Source organism: Nematolebias whitei, chromosome 1 (genome assembly GCF_014905685.2).
Source record: "Nematolebias whitei isolate Nwh7 chromosome 1, NemWhi1, whole genome shotgun sequence".
In the NCBI taxonomy this organism is placed as follows: domain Eukaryota; kingdom Metazoa; phylum Chordata; class Actinopteri; order Cyprinodontiformes; family Rivulidae; genus Nematolebias; species Nematolebias whitei.
Window position 1 is genome coordinate 36,080,863 of NC_056498.1, and position 24,538 is coordinate 36,105,400.

At 40.0% G+C, this 24,538-nt stretch overlaps 1 protein-coding gene across 1 annotated transcript in view; it reads right to left on the minus strand.

The window, feature by feature from the left end:
• Window positions 1-24,538, minus strand: part of LOC119409907 (meiosis 1 associated protein) — a 57,286-nt gene that overhangs the window by 15,133 nt on the left and 17,615 nt on the right. Inside the window, exons 4-6 of the mRNA XM_037676848.1 lie at window positions 2,291-2,446; window positions 2,058-2,211; window positions 144-285 (exon numbers count right to left, since the gene is read on the minus strand). Coding sequence (XP_037532776.1) covers window positions 144-285; window positions 2,058-2,211; window positions 2,291-2,446 — 452 coding nt within the window. The remainder of the gene's footprint in view (window positions 1-143; window positions 286-2,057; window positions 2,212-2,290; window positions 2,447-24,538) is intronic.

Consider the following 24,538-nt stretch of genomic DNA (forward strand, 5'->3'; position numbering starts at 1 on the left):
ATCTCATTTGAAACCATAAAAACAAAGAAGAAGAGTGGGTGAGGGTCATAAAAATAATAACAGGGAACTACCACATGTGCGTTTCTGTCTCTGAAGTGTGTCGTCTGTCAGGTCCAAGGCGGCTGTAAAACTCGTTCACCCACCCTGAGTGTGTGGCAGAGAGCTTGAAACAAGCTGCTGTTGCTCTCCATCTCGTCCCAGTCCAGCTGCCAGCAGGTGGTGGGGCGGACCACCAGGGGCAGGCCGTACAAAACGCTTTCACACACTCCGTCTGCGTGCAGCACCCTTCAACACACAACTGTAGTTAGAGCAGGAACAACGGAGAGAAAACAAGCGTGAAAATAAACTTTCCTCAGCAGAAAGTGCTCAAAATGTAAACGTGACATCACGAGCAGGGCCACAGATGAAAACATCGTCCCTGCCAAGTTGGAAGCGTTAATTAAACGTCAGCGCTGGGAATCACGAGTCATCTTTCAATATCTTTGTAGATTTATCAATATATTAACAGCTATAAGCAACGTAAGAAGAGTTCTTTTTAGGCGTTTTTCTTTATTCGTCTGTAGTTTTGGAGATATTTTTGAGCATCGGAGTGGAACAAAGCATCCTCTGATGTGAATGAAGAGTTTCATCCATGAGATGCTTCACTGCTGTCCAGTCAGAAAGGAGCTATTCATGGACGGCAGAGACTTTACTGGAAAGTCATTGGAGAGCACGCACACGGCTCCCCCTCAGCTTCAGTGAACTAAAAAACAACCAGGACGGGACTGAAAAGATGGAAACAAGAGCATTCACTTCACATGTACGAATAAGTTAATGCTGCCATCTGTTCGTGACCACTTTGGAAGGTAAACACAAAAATGCAGTGTGAATGCTTATTGGTGAAGAACTTGCTGAAAAACAGCTGAAATTAGCTACAAAGCATGCTGATTGTAGATGAAATGGAATACAAGCCCAAGTTAGCAGAAGAAACAAGAACACATATTTGCTGAATTAGGTTTAAATAATAAGAAATATGCATAAAAAATTACGAAATTAGCCAAAAAAGTTGAAATTAACAAAATATAGCTGAAAAGTAACCGAAATAGCAGAAAAAGTTGAAACTAGCAGAAAAAGCTAAAATGAACATAAGCTGAAATTAGCATTAATTAGGGTGAAAGAAACAAAAATTACCATGAAAATTTTTAATTAATCTGAAAACAGCTGAAATTAGCTAAAACAAAATGCTAAAAAGGTTGCTGAAAAAGTAGAACAAGCTTAAATTAGCACAAGAAAGCAGAAAGAACACACATTTGACCATTTAGGCTGAAGCAAGCAGAAATGAGCACAAGAAATTGGAAAGTATCTGAAAAAAGCTGAAACTGGGAGAGACAAAAAGAACAGCTGAAAAATAGGTGAAAAGACAGAAAGAAGCTTAAACTACCAGCGGTAAGAGCTGAAATGAGCTAAAAAAAAAAGTGGAATTAGATGAAAAAGCTAAAATTAACATAAAAACTGCTAAATAGCAGAAAAAACTGAAAGCTGAAATTAGCATAAAGAAAGTAATTAGGCTTAACATAGCAAAAAATACCATGATAAAGTTGAACGTATCTAAAAACAGCTGAAAAATGTTAAAAAGGTAGCTGAAATAGCTGAAATTTGCATAAACAAGCTGAAAGGAGCATAACGAAGTTAGAAGAAGCACAAAAATCTTCTAGTTAGCAGAAATAATCTGAAAGGATCACAAAACAGCTGAAATTAGATGAAAGTAGCTGAAAAAGGTTTAAAATTTGTACATGGAAGCTGAAAGAAGCTGAAGCACAACAAAATGTGAAAGGAGCAGTAAAAGCTTGTAAACACATCGAAAGATTTGAGGGATGTAAAATGAGCTCAGTTCCTTTTCTATGAGTAAAAAATGGCAGAAAAGGCTAAATATTTAAAAAAGCTAAAGTTGCACCAATACCAAAAGTCCTAGCAGGATTATCCTGAATGAGCTGAACGTTTTGATAAATGAATTTGTTGAAATAGCACAAAAATTGTGGAACGAGCTGCATCATCACATCGATGCCTCCTCCTCTTACTTGATGGCCCTCAGCCTCTGAGGAGCTGGAGTTTGGTTGCTCTTAATGACAGGCAGGAAGTCTCGAAGGCTCTCAGTCTTCACGCCCAGGCTGGGGCTCAGCGGGATGAGGGCGGGGCTTATCAGACGCTCCTGCATGTCACACTTCACACACACTGCGCAGAGAAGAGCGTAGTTTGAGTACATTTGAATAAAGTTCTGTTTCGGTGCGTGCGTGTGTTTCATTGTGCCCACCTGGAACTAGAGAATCAGAAGGGCTTGGCAGCAGGAGGTGCAGATGCTCTCGGTCTCCTCCCTGCTCCTGAAGCCACGCCTTCAACACGGTCTCCACGGCGAACACGCTGTTCTCTACCTGCTGCAGGTCGACCTCTGTCCCCAGCATTAAAGAGTCTGTACACACACAGAGAACCAACGCTCACTCTCAGTTGATTTGTTCTGACACCGTACCATGATACCAGGTCTCTCTTGTAAATGCGTCTCCGAGGCTCAGTGGGATTAACCTGTATAAATAAAGGTTGAATGAATGAACGACACACCTGAAAAAGAAGACATTGTGAATAGATGCGCCGCGCTTTTATTTTGTTGCCACTAGATGGAAGCAAAATCCAATAAATTCCACATCAGGACTTCAGGCTCATTTGAAAACCTTTAAAAACGTGTTTGCACTAAAGAATCTGACATAGACATAATTTTAAAAAAGTCACACAAAAACCGTGGGTGAGAAATACGTTGCTTTTTTTTAAAAGTTATTTTGAGGACTTGCTTTAAACCTCGGTCTCTCATTTGTGCTTAAGCCTCATAACAAAGCATATGTTCATATTTCTTTGCATGTTTATTCACATTTATCATTCCAGAATAATAAAACAGACCCTGCCTGACTTGGATCCCATGCTTTCATCCAGCTCTCATCATAAAATGTCCATTTATTACTGCTGACGAGACACAGCCCTCGTAAACACTCCGTTTCCTTCTTTCTTTTTGCCTGCTGTTTAAACGTTAATGAGCCATGAGCAGATAAATAATGGGACTGCTGGGAGAACAGAGGATCAGTAGGTTAACAGGAGGGAGGAGAAGTTGGAGATGGAGCAGAAGGAAACAAATGGAGTGACTTTAAATTCCCGCAGTCGCTGCTCCTTTTATCTTTGTGTCACACGCCGCTACAGCGCACAAGTTATTGTGAATTCTGAGCCGAACGTTTGCAGGAATCCTTAAAATTCATCCGAGGGTTAAATCGTTTGCTCGTTTTTCCATCCATGGACGGTTATGCTCTGATCCCCGCAGGTTGAACGCGAGGGCAAGGAAAAAGATTTACAGCATAAGGAAGATTACAAAAAAACATAAACTTCCATGTTTTAAAACCCGTAGGTACAGCGAAGCCAAGATGCTCTAGCTCTTCTCTTGGATTTAAGAACTGTTAATGCTCTGATGTGTGACGTCATCAGCGTCTGACTGTACAGGAACAGACTGGCTATATTCTTTTTTTCATTCAACCTTTATTTGTGCAGGTTAGTCTCATTGAGTCACGCGGACTCATTTACAAAAGGGACTGTTTCAGACAAAACACAAATGAGGTGCAGACAAGAATAAACAGCCATAAAATGCATACAAAATAAAAAGCAAATAAAAGTAGCGATATAAAACTACCTAAATAAAATCAAGCTACATTATGAAACGAGGTAAAACAGTAAAAACAGGAACGTGCCTGCAGTTGTTTAAAATCCCTTAGAGAGGTCAAAGTCGACAACTTGGGATCCTTTTTGCGAGGTGTTCCAGGAAACAGGAGCGCAGTAGGAGAAGGCCCTTTAGCCAAGTTCAGTCTGCACTGAGGGGACACTGCAGGTAATGATGTCCTGAGAGCGCACGCTGTAGCTGCACTGACGACAGGACACGGGAGGAGATGTACGAAAGCAGCAGACCAAGAAGTGATTCAAAAATGAAAATGTACCAGTGAGAGAGTCTGCGTGAAGTTAATGATGACCAGTTATCCAGTGAATACTGGGTGCAGTGGAGGGTACGGTAGTTACAGCCAGTTATGAATCTTAGTGCACCATGATAGACAGCGTCCAACATCTGCAGGTGCTTGTAGGAGCGTTCATGTAAATAATGTCACCGTAATCAATGGAGGGAAGGAAAGAAGCAGTTACAAGGAGTTTCCTAGCATTCAGAGTTAAACAGGATCTACTGTATTTCTGGAAAAGAAACCCAGTTTAACTTTCAATGTTCTTTATCAAGTTTTCGACATGAGGCTTAAAAGAGAGACGGATGTGAATCGACTAAGATTCCCAAGTATTTGTAAGAATCGACAAACTCAGTAGGAACACCGTTCGTAGAAAAGATTAGAAGGAAGGACTGGTGGTACCAACTTCCTGTTTAGGAAAAATACACACAATAAAAACCCACATTTAATTAAACACATAAATTTAAAAAATGATTGTAACATTTCAAATGTGCTGACTTTTTAGGCCTTCTCTGAATTCTTTGAAGGCCCTGAGTGTACCCTCCCGGTCAGTGCCGATCAACAATCACCAGCAGCAGAAAAACCTTCATAAATATGGTTTGAAGTTAATGAGACTGGACGAGCCACGCCACCCTCCGACCTCACGGGGCACGAACTAAATGTATTTTAGACAGTTCGTCTTTTTAAGATGCTTTATTTTCTCTAACACAACCTTTAGGAGGCGATGGAGGCGAGGTGTGCTTTAGATGTTTCTGTGAAACAGGAGAAAAGAGAAAAACGTTGGGTGTTTTACTTCTCACTGTTTAAAAAGATGCGAAAGCGGTCGACTAAAGACAAAGGAGAAAAGATGAGAGGTCTGATAAACTGATCGGGTGAGGCAGCAAAGAGTAATGAAGTGATAACCTTTTTATTTTCCTCCTGTGGGTTTGATTAAGTTCGTGTTTCTACTCTCAAGTATCTGTCTCCAAGGTTTGTGTTTGGCACTGATGTGTAGGATAAAAAACTCTATCATGTCCCATCTTTTGTCTTAACTCCGACTCTCCTTACTGTTTTTGTTCTTCCTGCGCTGGTAGAGATCAGGAATCCATTAAATTATGAGCCACAGAAAGTGAGCCCCCCCCTTTCTGATCTACAAGTCTAATGCTGCTCCTGCGTCTCAGTAGGATGTCCTCGGTGAAACCGTGACATGCTTGCTGAGGTTAGCAAGGCAGGGCGGCGGTCGAATCTCATTAAAATTTCATCTTTATGTCACAGCCTCGCAGTTTTATTAAATAATATTTAAATACGTTAAAAAAACGTCACGTATTAAAACACAAAATGATGAAACTAATTTCTGCCCAACATTTTGGCTTTACTTTTTCAACGGCGTGCTTTTCTACAGAAGCAGACTGTGAAACTTTATACAAGTATCTGATGTTTGGCACCAAGTAGCAGGAAATCAGTGTCTTACCTGCAGCAGACAACAGCCAGACCTGTTAAGGTTTAGCCTTTTTGTCAGTTTTGATGTTTTGGTTAATCCTTCATTGGTGTATTAAATGTGTCTTAGATTAGTTTAGGTTCGACAAAGTTCAATCAGGTCACCTGGACAGTTTATTTTCTTTTTTGGAGACGTTTTGTCTTTCATCCAAAGGACTTCATCAGTCCGAGGAGCCACAACAAAGTCAGTCCCACAAGCAGCACACTCACATAGTGGACCAACCTGTTTGCTGGTGATAAGATGGTTTCTGGGGCCCACCCTCTCCCTCTGAGGCAGCCATAGCCAGAAAACTAGTTGGCCCACTATGTGAGTGTGCTGGTTTTGGGACTGAGTTTGTTGTGGCTCCTTGGACTGATGAAGTCCTTTGGAAGAAGGATGAAGCATCTCGACAAAAAAAAAAGAAACCATCCAGATGACCTGACTGAACTTTGTTGGATTTTCTACCTGGATTATTGAGCATGGACTTTGATTAGTTTAGGTTACTTGGAGACTGATTTCAATCTGACTGCTGTCTGCTGCAGGTAAGACACTGACTGACCACAGAGTCCCACTTAAAAAGATCCAAACTTTCTACATAAACATTGGCTGACGAGCAATTTTATCTGCTGGAAAGTTGGATCCCTTAATAGAAAAACAGAAGAGCTTACATAGAGCCTAACAGGGCCCAACAAAGAGAAGAAGATTAAATATTTTTTCTATTTTTATTCATAGAAACAGGTCAGCCTGTGATCATCCTTCATTCAAAACCCCCCAAATACATTTGGTGCATCTTTGTTTTTGTTCAGGATTCAAAAGGCATTTACTTCTGCTGTATAGATTTCTAAGCAGAGAGAGAAAACTACATTAGTAGTTCTCTTTAAGAGATACTGCTCTTCCTCCCAGCCTGCACTCGCTCTGATCCAGTAATGCTTCCTTTTATCTGTGCACTAAGAACAGCGTTTTATCCTCGTGACCATTTTAACATTAGCTTACGTGTTTTAAGTAACGGCACTAATGCTGTACAAGGAGAGGAAGCAGAGCTTTCCTCTTCGGTTCTGTTTTCACTCTGAGATAAGCGTCTGCTGATAAGGACTGTGTACTCAGTAATGGTTGGAATCCTGGTGAAAGCTTCTTGAAGTCATTTGCTAATCCACACCAGCTTTGGGATCTCATCTTAGCTAAAAAAAATAATAACGATGATAATGAAGCAGCACGGTGGTGCAGTTGGTAGAGCTGTTGCCTCTCAGTGAGAAGGTCAGCAGTTCAAATCCCAGTCCAAGGGCCTTTCTGGGTGGAGTTTGTTCTCTCCCTGCATGCATTGGTTTTCTCCCAGTGACCCCCCATGACCCAAAAAAAATGAAAAACCGAGTAAAAGATAATGGATGGATAGATAAAAATAATTAACAATCTCAAACAGTATATAAAAATAAAATAGTTTAGAATTGTTTTAAATAGGTTATTTGCATTTGCATATTGCAAATGAATATTTGTCAAGAAAATATGAATATTTTCTGAATACTGTGCAGGAGTCCCTAGGTGCACAGGTCTGTGTGCAGCCCACAGCTGCGGAGAAGTGGGCGTGGCCAAGGTGGCAGAGAGCAGCCGGAGGCAGAGAGCTGAAATCATGACATTCTGTGCTCTCTTAGAGCGTTTAGAGTTTAGAAACATTGTTTAGAATATTGCAAGAGTGTGGGAAGGTTTTAAAACGTATACCTGTATATATATATATATAAAGTACTACTTACAACTTGTACTACTATTCCTACTTTGCAGTTTTTCTCTTATCACGGGGCTTCAGGATACGGATCCCCTGTGATAAATGAGGGACTACTGTAAACGCATTTGCATATTTAGGTTGTTTAAAATAGTTAACTTCATCCACTTTAGTCTTGTTATAGATTAGACCTTTAGAAGTCGGGTTCAGTAAATGACCATTTTACCAGCCAGCTGTTTGAAACCTCCGTCCGGAGAAAAGGAGTTTAGTTCTGACTGGATTTTCTCAATTAAAAAAGGTTGGAGTGCCCCCTATGGGCGGGGGGTGGGGGGGGGGGGGGGGGTGGGGGTCAGGTAACTGGGTCTTGTTCATGAGTGATGGCAGGATGGAGAATGATCGATGGATCGTGGCTTCTTCCTCAGTAATGAGAAAATAGTAATTTTAAGGCAGAAATCTGTCCATTTGGCAAATAAAGATGGTTATTTTAAGATATTTTGACTACTTCTGGTTAGCTTTTAAAATGTCACCCTTCTAATTATAACCAAGTTATATAAAGACAATAATGAGGGTTGTTATATTTGAAAATAACAACTTATGAACTTTTATGTGGCCTCAAGAGCTTGAAGATTAAATAACTTAATGATTGGCAACGATACATATAAATGAGACAAACAAAATCAACAGAATTAATGCAAAAGCATAAATTATTTGGATGATTAAATGCATCACGTTGATCACAGTATAATCATCTCGCAGTATGGCTTAGCATATTCAAATGGGAAAAAAACATTGTTAAATTTGCCATAATCCCATGTAATTTTGAAAAATGCTAATATTTGTGACAAGCTACAAACAAGTAAAGCTGATACTTTCACAGAAAGAAGTGAGTTTTTTTAAGAAAAAGTAAAAGTTAAATGGAGAAACACCTTTGCTATAGTCTTGGACATGCAAATATTCATATCTAAGTTTTAATATTGTTTGACTTTAAGAACTAACGCAGCAGAAATGACAAGACTAACAGGCTGTGTGCGCTCCCGCGGCGCCCGAGCAATATTTGTTACAACACCTGTCCGGTGGCGAAGCATCGGGGTGTGGAGGAGAACTCAACTCAGCCGGTTTGATGTGGAGCTTCAACACGCTGACGACATATTGTCACCACATAATCCAATATACTGGCAATTTGTTGCCACAACAAGGACTATAGTTGAAAGAAATCATTGATGACAACATTTTTTATATATTATATGTGTTTTCAACAATAACTTGCCCAATCCTGCAAGTAAGTGTGTTCTTGTTCTTGCGTCAAACTAATTTTCCTCCGATGTAAACTTTATAAAGTGCTTATGAACACGAAGGAAGCGTTGCTGCATTCTTGTCTTTGGAACTTCCCTCTGACATCAACCTCATCCTGGTCTAAAGACGCTGACAGCACACGCTCTGTCCTCGCCTGTCAGCGTCTCTGTGTGATCGCTGAGGACGAATTAGTCCTCTGGTGTCGTTTGGGGCGATTACAAACAGGACATTGATCCTCTGCTATGAAACAGAGGCTGTGTGACCCAATTACCCTGGAGTTCCTTCTGTATCAGCCGTGTGGTCATAGTGAAAATTAAAGCAGACAAACACTTAAAAGGGATTAAAAGGAAGGAACAGTGTTTTATCTGATTGTAGAGCTACAGAACAAGACATCTTGTAGAGATAACTTTAGTGCAGAGGGATACAGCTTCGTCTGACAAAGTGCATGCAACAGCATTTTGTCACATTTCTTGTGCTAACTTCTTGTTTTTTGTAATCTATGACAAATATTCATATGTACAATAACAATAAGCAGCGGTGCACCAATACATTTTTTTCAAATCAAGTACAAGTACTTACAGTGAATACTTGCCCATGCCGAGTACCGATACCAGTACCAATAAATGTAAATATAAGTAGCATCTCTAAATTAAGCCATTCAAACGGGTACCGTAATTTCAGCTGCTACGGCTAATTTATGATTTATTTATTTTTTTGACGGGATAATGAGCTTCCTGCCACCAAAAACATTTAGCTTCATCACACCCGGGTGCTCACATAGCTGCCCAATACATGTCTCTCTTGGGGGGTGGGTCCTCGTGACTCAATGAGACTACCGGTATAAATAAGGGTTTAAAAAAATGTGACCAATGAAATGACTGAACAGGTCACAGTTGAACCAAGGAAATGAGGAGGGGGTGAAACCCCCTTCGTATTTGCAGGATTTGCAAGTTGCTCTGCGGAGCAGGAGGGCAGCTTGAAGATAGTGCTCAATGACTTCCTGGTAGGCTACTGTATTTATTGTTAACCAGCCATGTTACCGGCACTGTTCAGAAAAAAACATTTACGATATGTACTTATGTATGTTACCGGTACGTATTGTAGCATTCTGCTGTGGTTGACTGTCAGTCACATAGCCTCAGGGAGGGATTGTGGGTAAAATTTACGTTCATTGTTAATCATTTCGGTTAGCTGTTTAGCATTGTTCTTTTGGCGATTAGTCTGTTCTTGTTAGCCTAGTTTATACGTTCATTATGTGTTAGTTTGTGTTGGGCCATTCAGTAGAGTAACCATGAGTGAGGAAGGTAGTTGTCATGAAGCCGTGTGGGGTTCACTCTGTCTGTGTGTCGAACAGTAAAAAAAGTCTATAAAGCGCCATCTGGTGGTTCAGTCTTGATCTACAATAAGGGCTGCACATCTCAGTAGCTGCTGCCACTCGTGTTACAACACGAACACCCGCAGCTTATGCACAAGCGCAGATTTTATATGTACAATATTTTATATTCTTATTTTTTATTTAGTGTGCGCAGCTTATACTCTAGTCCAGAAATTACCGTAAATAAATCAAAGGACCTCAGAGTGATTGGGAAAAGATTCTTTAACCTGGAAGACATTTCTAGCATTTTTTAATTATTATTATTTTAATATAGTTAGCATGCATGTAGGCCTGTCACGATAACAAATTTTGCTGAGCGATTAAATTGTCTCAGAAATTATTGCAATAAATGATAATATTGTTTGAAATTTAACAATAACTAATTGTCATATTGTAGAAGAAACATTGTTTGTTTGGAGTGTAGTACCTTTGTTGACCACCTGATGGCAGTATAAGACGGTTTGAACCAAAGGATGGATAGTTGAGCAGCGTGTCGCTTTAAGAAAAACATTTGATTCAGACTTCCTTAAATTTCATTAATAAAATGCAGGTTTTCTTCAACCTATTGTAATGTTTGCTGTTCAACGATATTTGGGGCCCAATGGAGATTGCCTAAGGGCCACTTTTGGCCCTCGGGCCATACATTGCCCATGTGTACTCTAGAGTCACCACTACCTTTTAAATCCACAAAAACACGACTAAACGTTACAGATATATGGTTAATTACAAATGTTTTTAGAAGAATAAGCTGAGGAAATGTTTTAACTGAAGAATTATTATATTGTAGCCTAAAAAAGCCAGATTATTCATGTTTGTCAATCTAATCATCAGGTGTGATGACTTCCATGATGTCTATGTTTTCTCATCAGAAAAAGATGATAAATAAAACGAGGAGCTACAAGGTTTAATAGAGAATTTTTAGGATTGAAGCTGAAGCACGTCTAAGAAAAATAAATGGAAACTCACCCCAGTGAACACATTTTTCTATGAAACATCAGAAAAGGATTAATGAGTTACTTTGATATTGTTTGTCATCCTACAGCGAGCACATCCAGTGGATTAAAAGCCCCAGGCAGTGACTTGAGCTCAACTCTCTCTTTTCAAGCAGAAAAAGGATGATTTGATGGAACAGAAGGACACAGACCAGTAAAGACGGCAGCTGTCTGACTTCTTTGAAGCACTTTGAAAAAAGACAAGGGGTCAGAGGAAAGTAGCTCAAGTGGGTCTGAAGGAGGCAGATGAAAGCAGAGCGAGGGCTACAGAGGGAGAACCCAGACCAAAGTAAATGAGAGAAAATAGTTGTCTAATTTCTTTGAAAGTAGAGTTTAAGAAGTCGAAGACAGCATCTGTGTTTAATAATAAAAAGCTAAAAACGTCCAGATTTTTGTCACTTTCTTTGCTTCGATAATAACTATAAATATATGTGATAGTTCAAACCAAGAAGGCAGAAGGGAAAGCCTGTAAGTAAGACAGAGAGATTGCAAAAGCCTCAAAGGTTTGGACAAATAAGAAATTATTGTACATGGATGTTGGTAAATAAAAGATGAAGCAGCAAAAACTGGCAAGTAAGTAAAAATAGGACAAAGTCTATATGTGTACACTCAGATAAAGAGGAAGACAAAATAAAGTTGTTTTGAACTTAAGTTAAATTAAATAAACTAGAGATAATGCATTTCCTGCAAAAATGCAGTGTGAATGCTTAATGCTGAAGAACTTGCTGAAAAACAGCTGAAATTAGCAAAAAACATGCTCAATTATAGCTGAAATGAAATAACAAGTCTTAATTAGCAAAAGAACGCAGAAAGAACATATTTTTGCAGAATGTGGTATAATAAGCAGAAATTAGGAATTTAGCTAAAAAAAGGCTGAAATTAGCAACAACAAAAAAAACTGCTGAAAAGTAGCTGAAAAGGCAGAAAGAAGCTTAAACTAACAGAAGGAAGTGGAAAGAGCTGAAATGAGCTAAAAAACCCTGAAAAGGCTAAAATTAATATAAAACAGCTAAAAAGTAGCTGAAATAGCAGACAAAGCTGAAACCCGCAGAAAAAAGCTGAAAGGGGCATAACAAGCTATAATTAGCAGGAAGAAGTTAATTAGGTTAAAAGTAGCAAAAAATTTCCATAAAAACTTGAAATTATGTGAAAACAGCTGCAATTAGCTAAAAAATGCTAAAAAGGTAGCTGAAAATGTAGAACAAGCTTAAATTAGAAGAAGAAATCAGAAATAACATGTTTGCCTAATTAGGCTGAAAGAAGCAGAAATGAGCACAAAATGTGCAAGTTATCTGAGAAAAGCTTAAATTAGTAAATAAACAGCTGAAAAGCAGCTAAAAATATCAGAAAGAAGCTTAAATTACCAGAAGGAGGTGGAGAGAGCACATTTTTGCTGAATTAGGCTGAAAAAAGTTGAAATGAGTGCAAAAAATGTGGAATTAGCTGAAAATGCTAAAATTAGCATAAAACAGCTGAAACTTGCAGACATAATTTGAAAGGAGTATAAGAAGCTGAAATCAGCAGAAAGAAGTTAGAAGAAGCTCTAGTTAGCAGAATAAAGCTGAAAGGAGCACAAAACATCCGAAATTAGCTGAAAAAAATGTTTAAATTTGCACAAAGGAGCTGAGAGACGCTGAAACAGAACAAAATGTGAAAGGAGCAGTAAAAGGTTGGAAACAGCTAAAGATTTGAAGGATGTAAAATGAGCTCAATTCATTTTCTATGAAAAAAAAATGGCAGAAAAGGCTAAATATTTCAAAAAGCTAAAGCTGCACCAATATCAAAAGTCATAGCAAGATTGTCCTGAAAGAGACAAACGTTCTCATTTATGATTTGTTGAAGTAGATGAAAACTGCGGGACGAGAAACGCGCTGAAAAACGTACGGAAGAAAAGAGGATCACAACAGAGGGGATGCTTCAAAAACGTTCACACAGAAAGATGATCAAGGTTCATGCTCAATAATCCAGGTTAAAAAAAAAAATCCAACAATGTTCAGTCAGGCCGACGGGGGAGAGAGCGGCCACCAGAAACCATCTTATCACCAGCAAACTGGTTGGTCCACTATGGGAGTGTGCTGCTTGTGGGGCACAGCTTGTTTGTGGCTCCTCAGACTGATGAAGTCCTTTGGATGAAGGACAAAAGGTCTCAATAAAATTAGAAACCTTTTCTTAGTTATTTTGTCTCTTTTGTCTCTTCTCTTGACCGAACATCTGCTGTTCAGGGCTTCATATGAAGAATAAAATAAAGTGAAGGTGTGTATCTGCCATACACAACAGATGTGAACACATCTGTCCATGTTTAAAGACTTCTGTTATCTTGAGCTGTATTGTAAATTTGGAGCGTTAAATAAAAAGATTATAAACAACAAAGGCACTGCTACAGGTTGGAGAAAGAAATCTGTGTGGGTTTTGTGTGCATGTGTGTGCGGATGATGCAGCGCAAACAGCTTCGGCGAGCGATGAAAATGATCCATCTTTGGGTGTGAACTGAGATGCTTGTCTCCATCTGTGTGGCCACCTGCTGTGCTGTTAATGCAGAGGTGTGAACAGCCTAACCTTGACACTGAGTGCATCTGCACGCAACAAGTAATTCAATTAAGGACACGGAAAGAGAGAGGGAGAGAGAAAAAAAAGATTCTCCCTGAACTGGAGCCAAACTTATCTGCAAGAGCTGCAGATGTTTAGCAGTAGATGTGGATAAGTGTGTGTATCAGTAGGTCTGGGTGAGGTTTTCCTCTGAGCACGTCTGTGCAACCACACACTAAACTGAACTCGCTGACTGCGATGGAAAACTAACGGGGAGAGACGGAGGGAGGCGGAACCTGCAGGTGTGTGGTTGTAGCAGCAGCTGGGAGGGAAACGTCTGGCTGAAAAGTGGAAAGTTGATGAGCCACACAACCAGTTACAGAAAAATCGAGGAATGGTGCTAATCAACACCTCGCATAATGAAAGTTCATGTAAGACAAAAGAGTTATGGACTGAGCAGATCTTTTGAATGAATGAAAGGCAGAAGTCCAACATTTTTCAGTCAGGTCATCTGGACAGTTTCTTTTTTTTTTTGGCGCTGAAACATTTCACCTTCCATCCAGAAGGCTTCATCAGTCAAGGAAACACACAACAAAACTGATTCTTCCCCCAACAGCTTACTCCAAAGTGGAACAAACCAGTTCTGTTGGTGCTAAGATGCTCTCTTTGTCACGCCCCCTCCTCCATTGCCGGCCCTCTTCCTTGTTGACAGTCGTGTCAAACTGGTTGAAAACAACAAAGTCCATGCTCAATAATCCAGGTATAAAATCCAACATTTTTCAGTCAGGTCATCTGGACAGTTTCTTTTATTTTGTCCAGAAGACCTGACTGAAAAATGTTGGATTGTATGCCTGGATTATTGAGCATGGACTTTGTTGAAAGGCAGAAGTGTTTTCTTGTAGAGAAGCAAAGGGAAAAAATGTTTTTTAAAGCTGCCTAAAATGTACCTCGTCTTTAATGGATAGATGTCAAACAAATTAGCATATTTTAAACTCGGCGGTTCTTCAAATCAGAGCTGTCACTTCTCAAAGAGAAAGTTGCAGGATTACCTACCAGCACAGAACCTTTCTGGGTGGAGTTTACATGTTCTCCGAGTGCAAGTATGAGTTTTCTTTGGGTGCTCCAGTTAACTCCCACAGACCAAAAACATGCATGTTAGGCTGACTGGTAACTCTAAATTGTCCCTAGGTGAGTCATAGTAGGCCTGTCATGATCACAAATTTTGCTGTGCGATTGTCTCAGAAATTATTGCGATAAACGATAATATTGTTTGACATTAGACAATAATTAGTAATTATTGTCAAATTTAAAAAGAAATGATGGTTAGTTTCATTTGCGTGTAGTACCTTTATTGATCACCAGATGGCAGTACAAGACTGTTTGAACTGAAGGACGGAGTGTGTCTCTTTAAGAAAAATGGGAGGGAGGCCCCTTGATGTGACATGGGCTGTCTCTCTTTCCTTTTTTCGGTTCTCAAAATGGTGGATGCTTGGTGTGATTTGAGCTCTTTAGCATAGCATTTTTCACACAAAGCTTTTAATAAAAAATCATTTAACAAGTTCTCGGCTTCTTTTTGCAGAGAAAAACAACTTTTTGCACGAAGGCACGGGTTTCAACCGTGAATTTTGGAGCTTCGACAAGACGGAGGTTTTTTTTCCCGAGGCCGGCCTGTTAGTTAGCTCGTAGCTTAGCTTCTCAGCTTAGCTGCTTTTAACAATCCAAAGATACGATTTTGGATGGCTACAACGGATTTTAAAGAGAAAAGAGAAAGGGAGGGGTCAATGAAGAGCACCGGAGTTGAGCCTTTTGTCATCCAGTGTCTTCTGTAGAAAGAGAGACACGAAGGAACGATAAAGTCGACAAATGAAAATGAGGTAGATAATTTTCATTTATCATGTGATTAATTGATTTACTGTTTATCGCAACAGGCCTAAGTGCGAGTTATGGTCGGTTGTCTCGCTTGTCTCTATGTGTCCCTGTGATGGACTGGAGACCTTTCCAGAATGTCCCCAGCCTATTGCACAATGACTGATGGAGATAGGCACATGCCCGCGCGGCCTGGAAAGGAGAAACAGGTAACGAAATTGGATGTATTGTTCTTCAAATCCTCACAGCAGTGAAGCCCCCATTTATGAGAATATACAACAGTAATTTTCTCCTCAGTATAGTAACTTCAGAGTAAAGGCTCAGAAATCTTGAGCTAACAATGCTTTACTTTCATCGTTTTGTGCAGGTCGTGCATTATGATGCCAGTTTGAAACCATCTTTTTCTAACCAACCTCAACTGACGTTAAAGTTGAGAAATGAGAAGTATTCAGTGGTGCAAGTCCAATCCAGCCATCTATCCAATGTCTTTACCAACTTCTTCCTTTCCGGAAATAATTTTTCCCAAGTCCAGCAGTCACTGTGTAAGGCTAGGGTACACCCTGGACAGGGTGCAAGTCCATCAGGGATCAGGGACAGAGTCACATAGAGAGAAATGAGACAAACAACCAATCACACTCTCACTCACACCTAGGGATTCCAATTTAAAAGGGTTTTCTGTGTGCTAAAGTGGAGTGGTGTTTTAGTTTATAATAACAATCTATTTAACAAGAGGTGGTGTGGCTTGCTGGTAGAGTGTATGCTTTGTTGCCATGCAATCATGGGTTCAATCCCCAGCATGTCCATGTGGAACCAATGTCATGGGAATTAGGTCCCCAACAAATATGGAAAACTGGCTATAGATGTACAAACCTATGTGCAAGTTCATGACCTTCCTGGTGTCAAAGTCTCTCCCTTTGTTGATCAGAGTAGATATGTTGACTGTTAACAAAACTATGAATTTTCTCTTCATAGATTCATGGTGGTGGCATTTTGCAATTTGTTTTAAATTTTTTTAAGCTATTTTACGACAGTCAGCTATAGGAAGCGAGAGATCAAAACCCGCTCTTGCAGCATGCCAAGGCACCCCAGGTCAAGAAACTCTTGTCTAAATGTCTGTCAGTGTTTGGTAGAGAAAAATGGTGCAATTATGTAATAGAAAGTGTTACTGTATATGAGTAAATGAAACACATTCTAAAGTGCTTTATGAAACCTAGGTAAGATTAAAAAGGCCCTGGTCAAATGTGGATCATTTATCATTGGTACCTTTTTGACCATATGTGATAATTTTATGTGTTCATATAACAAAAGAGGTCATTCACAAATTTTAAAGATAGAAAAAGGCAGAGTGATGATACATACTAGAAAGTATGAGTGTCATCCAAACTGCAAGCCTTTAATGTGAAAGTGGCTTTATGTTATATTGTGAACTAACATAACTTCTATGTCAAAGTAAAATTGTATTGTTCTATTGTTGCCATTGAAAAAAGATATGATAAGTTTGTGTTTTGGTATCACGTTTCAGCAGATCAGAAAGGTTTTTTTTATCCTCCTCTCTGTGTTCTTTAAAATGCTGTTTGACAAACTTCAAGCATGTTTCCTTAAATTTCATCACTCCAAGTGATGGCTGGGTGCTTGGTTGCGCTACTGACCAAGGCTTTATTTATTTAGTTTGATGACAGCTGAGTTAAAGAAAATGTGATCTTTTTAAACTAGTCATTTTTGGGACTAATGAGTCAACTGTCTTTGTCAGAATATTCCAGCCACCCACTCATCCAGCAGCCCTAGGAGGAAACCCAGACATTCTTCTCCCCAGCAACATTATCCAGCTCCTCCTGGGGAGTCCATATCTCTACATGGAAGAAACTCCACAGACACATGGAGTCTCAGGACTCACCTCAGGACAGCCATGAGATTTTTATCTGCATGTGAATTTAGGTGCATAAATGGAGAATCTGATGGAGTTGACTACACTGTCTTGATAGTAGGTGCCAATTGTTGGATATTGAACACACATTTGTGCCTCGGCTGAATTCCAAGCATGCTTCTGATGTTTCTAACTTCACCACCGAGGAAACCACAGCTAGCACAACCACATTCCTAAGCACTAATTTTGCCAAAAGACACAAAGGTTTGTGTTCTATTTCTTACTAGAGGACAGTAAGGAAACTGAGAAGAGTTGGAGACTTCATGGATCGATAATGATTCACATAATTATTGTAACGCAGAGCAAAAACGACAAAATAAACCCTCAGGATAAGGAGTTGGCTTTCTATTTCGTGTATCTTGGCTGTGGGACAAAGGATTATAGACCTCCTTCCAACAGAGGAAACATTTCACAGTCGTAATTCTTCCAACTCAGAGTGGATTTGTGGGATGTGTGCTGCTCCAAGTGCCACTGTGTGGGGTGTGGAAATGGTGTAAGTGGTCTGAAAGAGGCAAAAAACCCCACTTGTAAATAAAAGCTCTAATTGTTTAAAATGTCAGTCACAATGATAAAGGGGTCTACAGTACAAAGTCCAGTTAACTGAGTTGTAACCAGATGTATGTTTAAACTGAAAACAGATTCACCCCACTGTTTATTGTTGTTTTAACTTGCTAAATATTTCATTTAATGCATTTCATCTAGGAGTGGCCCAATACCAGTTTTTATAAAACCGAGTACGAGTACTTCAGTTTGTGTACTCACTGATACCGAGTACTGATACCAAGTACTTACTGAGTTAGAACATAAACATTTCATAATGACTTCAAAACACATTTCTTTTATTTAGAACAAGATGACTCCTTAGAGCTAGAGGTGTGAATCTCTCAGTGTCTGGTGATCCAATTCGATTTTGATTTTTGGCGGCAGGATACGTCATGGATCCGTGGGGAGTCTGGGAGCTGATGTGTCTTTACGTTTTGTCTCAAGAGGACGCCAAAAACATTTATATAATTGGATTCATGATAGAAGGGTTTCTGCTTTCTGGCATCGGCAGATTCCTATGTTATCGGCTATTAAAGAAGACTGCGGCAGCAGTTTCGGCAGTGGCAAAACTGCAGTCTGTGTGAATGTTTGGTTCATGCTTCGAGTACTCAAAATCAGCTGATTTACGAGATAAACTGTAAGATGGAAGCAATTTGTGAGAATCGCAGACCACCTGTGGCTTTTGGGACTCGCCGGCATGTTGGAGACGGCCTTGGAGGGGGCTCGTAAGCATGGACCAGTGGAATGCCCACTAATATGGCCATTTTGGATCTTGAAAGTACCAGCAGGACTCAAAGCTGACAAGAAAAAAACAGTCTGCCTGGAAAAAAATAAACTATTATGACTTATCTGAATTTGACTTCCCCGGTTGGCCTCAAAAACAGGCCGACTTATCAAATTTCGCCTGGGATATGCATAAACTAAGGAAACGCTTCGTCTATCAGAACACCACCCCGAGAACTTCTGTGAAGGCTTATCAGAACTGTGCCAGCTGACCAACATCTTATCAGGACTATGATCTATCTGGAAGTGCTTCATTAACAAATCTCACCGTCTTGTTGTCAAATGTATATGTAATGTGTTTATAAATGTGTTTATTGGTAGAGTTTTTTGATGTCTTAAATCAAGTCCTGATGGGACAAGGTGTGAAGAGATCTTTTTTTTTTTGTAATACCACTTTCCTATCCTCATGGATTTTCCCCCCTTTTCTATCTAAAAAAGTATCTGACAAAGGCTAAGGGGCCGCGCTCCAGTGGTAGCAGCAACGTGCACTCTGCCCGTCTTTCGGACGACTGTACAAACACAATTTCACTGTATTTTGGTACAATGATAATAAAAATTATTTTGATTCTAATTAACAGCCAGCCAGTGTGAGCGACACATGGGAGGCTGGAGAGGCCAACATCACTCAGCGCCTTTATCGTGTTTTTAGCATTGTCTCTGAGAACAACATGAACAGAACTTTTGGGAATATTCTGTGTCTGAAGCATTTCATCAAACACACCTGCTATAGTGCTGCTAGTGTGTGAACCCCGAAGCTGCTTTGCCTGTAACACGGCTCTCTGGAGTTAAATCTTCAATAATCCACTGTGCAGTTAAACTAATAATAGATAATGGACTTACACTGCTCGTCCAAATATTCGTAGCCAAACTGAATGCAGAAACGTCCTGCAACAGGCTGTTGATGTTGTTTTTTTTTTTTTTTTTTACCAAAGTCATACATCTTCGACAAAGTTTTTTCAAAAATATGGTGGCAGCTGGGAAGCACGGTGAAGCAACTGGTAGAGCTGCTGCCTCTCAGTGAGAAGAAACAAGGAATTATAGTAATTCTGAATAACAAATTGTTCATGATCAGGACCCGCACACTGGATGTAATGATGCGTTCATTTTTAACTCGGAAGTTGGAATTCCCAAGATCAAAGTTGAAAATATAAAAATGATAATAAAAACAAAGCCATGTAGTAAAATGTGCTTTCCTAAACCATCCATCCATTATCTGTAACGGCTTCTTTCTTTCCAGGTTGTGGGGGTCATGGGTGCCCATATCCAGCAGTCACTGTGTGACAGGTGAGGGACACTCTGGACAGGTCTCAAGTCCATCATAGGGACACACGAGACAAACAACCATTCACTCTCTCACTCACACCTAGGGACAGTTTACCAGTCAGCCTAACATGCAGGGTTTTGGTCTGAGGGAGGAAACTGGAGCACCCGGAGAAAACCCACGCATGCACGGAGAGAACATGCAAACTCCACCCAGAAAGGCCCCCAGCTGGGATTTGATTCAGCAACCTCGCTGAGAGGTAACAGCTCTTCCAAATGAGCCACCATGCTAACCCCTTTCCTAAATCTTTCTGTAAAATCCAAAGCAACAATACTTGTGTCTTAGCAGCGTCTATGTGAGATAAAAACACAACAAAACATGGCGTAACCTTCAGTGTTCCCCCTACGATAAGACAAGCAGGGCACCCTACCCTGTCAATAAAACCGAGCGCCCTGCCTACCGAACTGCTCCATACTCCCGCACCCCATTGAGAACTGTCGGCACTGACTTAGCTAGTAGCACGCAACACAGATGCACTAGCTAAAAATCAGAGGTAGCGATCAGTTTCCCTCATGATGAGATGCGTCACCCCACCGCCCAGCTCAAAAACCATCGGCACAAACAGCTCGCAACACAGATGTGTCTCCGTCTCCACCACCCCGTCGACAAAAATCACGGAAGATGAGTCCTGCTAAGGCAAGTAAACTAGGGGAAACACTGACATCCAATACAAAAGGGGAATTAGCTAAGTGGCAGAGTGCTTGCTCCGCATGTATGAGGTCCAGTGTTCAGTCCCCAGCATCTCTCAATGAAAGTTTAAAATCATTTAACTTTGTTGCCAAATAAAAAAATATTTAAACGACTGTTCTGTTATGAAACTGTACACGTTCTTGATCCCAGTTTTCACGTTGCAGTCTCTACGTCAGTTTGTATGGGTGTATTGGTTGAGACGAGTTATTAAAACAACGGAACCATCATTGCTTTGGAGTCATAATCCCTGAGTAAAATCTGTTAAATGTAATACAGCTGCATCTCGCTCATATTTTTACAGCTGCATTCGTCTGACAGATAAGCATCAACAGTGAGATCAATTCCTGAGTTAATCAGCTGATGAAGGACAGAAGGAAGAAGGAAATGAGGAAGCACAAATTAGTGAAATGGATCTAAAAATGTTCTCTAATCATGAGTATGGGCTCATATCTTCAGCTTACACATACTGATATTACAGATGTGATTCATTCAAACACCTCTTATTTTCATGTCTTGGGACCAAATTGCAAAGAGACAATGTGTTAAATGCTGCTGGAAACAGGTTTATAAATATCTGTAAATAAAGTAATTAAAAGATTTTAGTTGTAGTTAACGTGTTAATGTGTCAGTGTGAGGGGCGTATGTTATAGTTATCATAAACTGTGAGTCCATTTTGCGTTTAGGGCTATGTGAGATTATGATTATGTGTGTTTATCTTGAAAAAATACACGTTGAACAGATTTTAATGAAGTTATCATTGGATGTACCGCTACAATTGTTGGAGTCAACCCAATTCAAGATTGCCAACACAGCTAATCGATCTTAGTGAACCCAGAAATGGCTACAACTCGATCAGTTTTATAAATATTGACATATAATTTGGTGTGGTAGTAGCCGAGAGTCACCCCATCACATAGAGTGTTAAAAACTCATGTAATGTATTTGTTTAAAACTTTTGCATGCAAGGCAGCCAGCAACATGCATTTTATTTTTTCTAAAAATTATATTTAAGTCTATATGTTGAATTTAATTTAAGCACTTTGATAACAGGTTCTGTTTTAAATGGGCTCTATAAATAAAGTTGACTTGACTGCTTTTTGCAAATTACACTGACTTCAAAGGTAAAAAATAAAATAAAATACCAGTAAAGAGATAATCCTGACAACAGGTACTGACTCTGAGGCAGCACCAAAACCTTCGTGGTCAAACATATTTGCGAACCATTCTCTGAGTGTTTCTGTACGCATGTATAAGAGGACAAAAGTGTTTACCTTCAGGCTGAAGGAGAAAAGCACAGTAAGAAACCTATTCATGAGGGAATGACGGCTGCATTCGTGGAGGATCCACCAGTGAATAGGATAATACAGCATCTGTATAAATAAACCTTCTTCGGATGGTGCTTGAATAGAACAAATGCTGTTTTTAACTTGGATTAGATATAAATATGTGGGCGAAATGAATGTTTTGACAGAGTTGGTATTTAAATGAAATAGAGGACTTGACAAAGCTGACAAGTAATGTGAAAAAGACTAACGTCATTTGAATAAGTGTTTGTCAGAGTATGATGAGGAAACAAATTTGGTGAATGGTTTGAAAAGGCTTTAAAAGAAGCGTTGAGACTCGTGAATTTCTATAAGACGGTTAGACACAAATAAATGCACAAGCTCAACCATATGCTTACGAAGTCAGAAAATATGGGCTGAAAACAACCAGTAGAACTACGCAAAAATACACAAAATTAAGTGATCAGGCAAATATACACGTTTACTTTTTGTTGGTTTGTCAAATGGATCCAGTTTTATGATTTATTTTGAGTAAGCACTTTAAAGGCATTAAAGAGAAATTCCATTTTAAAGTGGGGTTCAGTTGAAAGATCCATCCATCCATCCATCCATCCATCCATCCATCCATCCATCCATCCATCCATCCATCCATCCATCCATCCATCCATCCATCCATCCATCCATCCATCTTGTGCTTGTTCTAAAGTCAGGTCGTGGTGCAGCAGCTTGAGCAGGGAGGTCCAGACATCTCTTTCCACAGCCAACTCTTCCAGCTTTTCTGGGAGGACTCCAAGGCGTTCCCAGGCCAAAAGAGAGACATAGTCTCTCCAGCGTGTCCTGGGTCTTCCCCGGTGTCTCCTCCCAGTCGAACATGCCCCGAAGCACCTCCCTAGGGAGGCACCATGGGAGCATCCTTATCAGATGTCCAAACCACCTCAACTGGCTCCTCTCGATGTGGAGGAGCAGCGGTTCAACTCTGAGTTTCTCCTGACAACTGAACTTCTCAGCCTATCTCTAAGGGAGAGTCCAGCTACCCTGCAGAAGAAACTCATTTCAATCACCTGTATCCACGATCTTGTTCTTTTCGGTCACCACCCAGAGCTCGTGACCATAGGTGAGTGTAGGAACATAGATCGACCGTTAAACAGAGATTTTTTTGCCTTACAGTTCAGCTCTCTCTTCACCACAACGGACCGGTACAGAGTCCACAATACTGCAGACGCTGCACCAATCTGTCTGCCAATCTCACGCTCCATTCTTCCCTGACTCGTGAACAAAACCCTGAGATACTTGAACTCCTCCACTTGAGGCAGAACCTCACCCTGGACCTGAAGAGAGCAGTCCACCCTTTTCCAGCTGAGGTCCATAGCCTCAGATTTGGAGGTGCTGATTCTCATCACAGCTGCTTCACACTCGAGAGCAGCCGAAAGAAGAGGAAAAAAGTATGTCATGTGACATCAAGGTGTGATGTAAAGATTGTGTGCAGGTGAGTGAGTGAGGTGACCTGAAACCCCTAATGCACAGACTCTGGTTACAAAAGTACAATATGGCAGTTTTTGTAAACGAGATCACGTTTCTCCAATTTTGAACAACAGCAGAAGGCAGAGACACTTTCCAAGGTTCAAGATTCTTTACTGTCATTCACATCACATGTGGTACATGAGGTGAAACGAAATTGTGTACACAGGGTCCCAGTTACATCAAACAACAGCAAAAATATAAATTGTAAAAGAAACAGTAATAAGGATCTAAGATATACACTAAGAAAAACGCTAAACTAAGAAATACGCTAATAGTGCAAAACAGTACACTGAAAGTTTGACGTTTTAAGTGGATTATTTTATGTATTGTCTATAGTTAGATTTATCCTTTTAAATGAGTAGACTTTGATTAGATTTTCATATTTTATATCTACTCTTGGGATCTATTACTAAAGTGCATCTGTTGTTAAAGACTACTGTAAGCCTTTCTTTTGTTTTAAAGTTCTTAAATCAGAGCATGGTAGGAGGATGGACGGTTGATGTGTTGATGAACTCTTCTGTATTCAGTAGACCCCCAAAATTTGCAATGGTATGTTCTTGAAGCACCCACAAATCATGAAAACCACAAGTTTTGGACATTTAACTGTTTATTGCCAAATACTTCTACATACAAATAATTTACTTTGGTGTTCTCTTGTTACACAGACATTTAAATTACAATTTGAATAAAAAAAAAAGTAAATCGTGTCATCTGGAACAGTTTCTTTAAGTGAGAAACGTTTCGTTTCCCATCCAGAAGACTTCATCAGTCTACGGCCTGCCAACCAGAGCTGTCTCATAGCTAGCCTTCATTGGTGTGTTTGAAGCCAACCTCTTGTTGGAACCTCAGAAGCAGGCTTTTAACACTTGCAAACAGGGCACACCCGACCAAAACAATCAATCATCATGTATAACAAGCAAACGTTTTAAGCCAGATGGCCAACTTGCTACTCACAGAACAGCCTGAGGACAACCAAGGCCAAAATGGTTCAGAAAAAATGTTTGTAAGCTCAATCATCCAGATAGATACCAACAAAACAGGTTAAATCATGTCTTTTTTGTTGTTATCTACCTGGATAATTGAGCTTGCAAACCTTTTACAGTTTGAATAAATTGCTGAGTACATTAACTAAGGAGTCTGGGTTGTACGCTCCACACTCAGGATCTGGCGCTTCAGTTGCGCTCTCTGCACGTCAGCACTTGGAGGAATATACGCGTTAACCAAGATAAATGATGTGA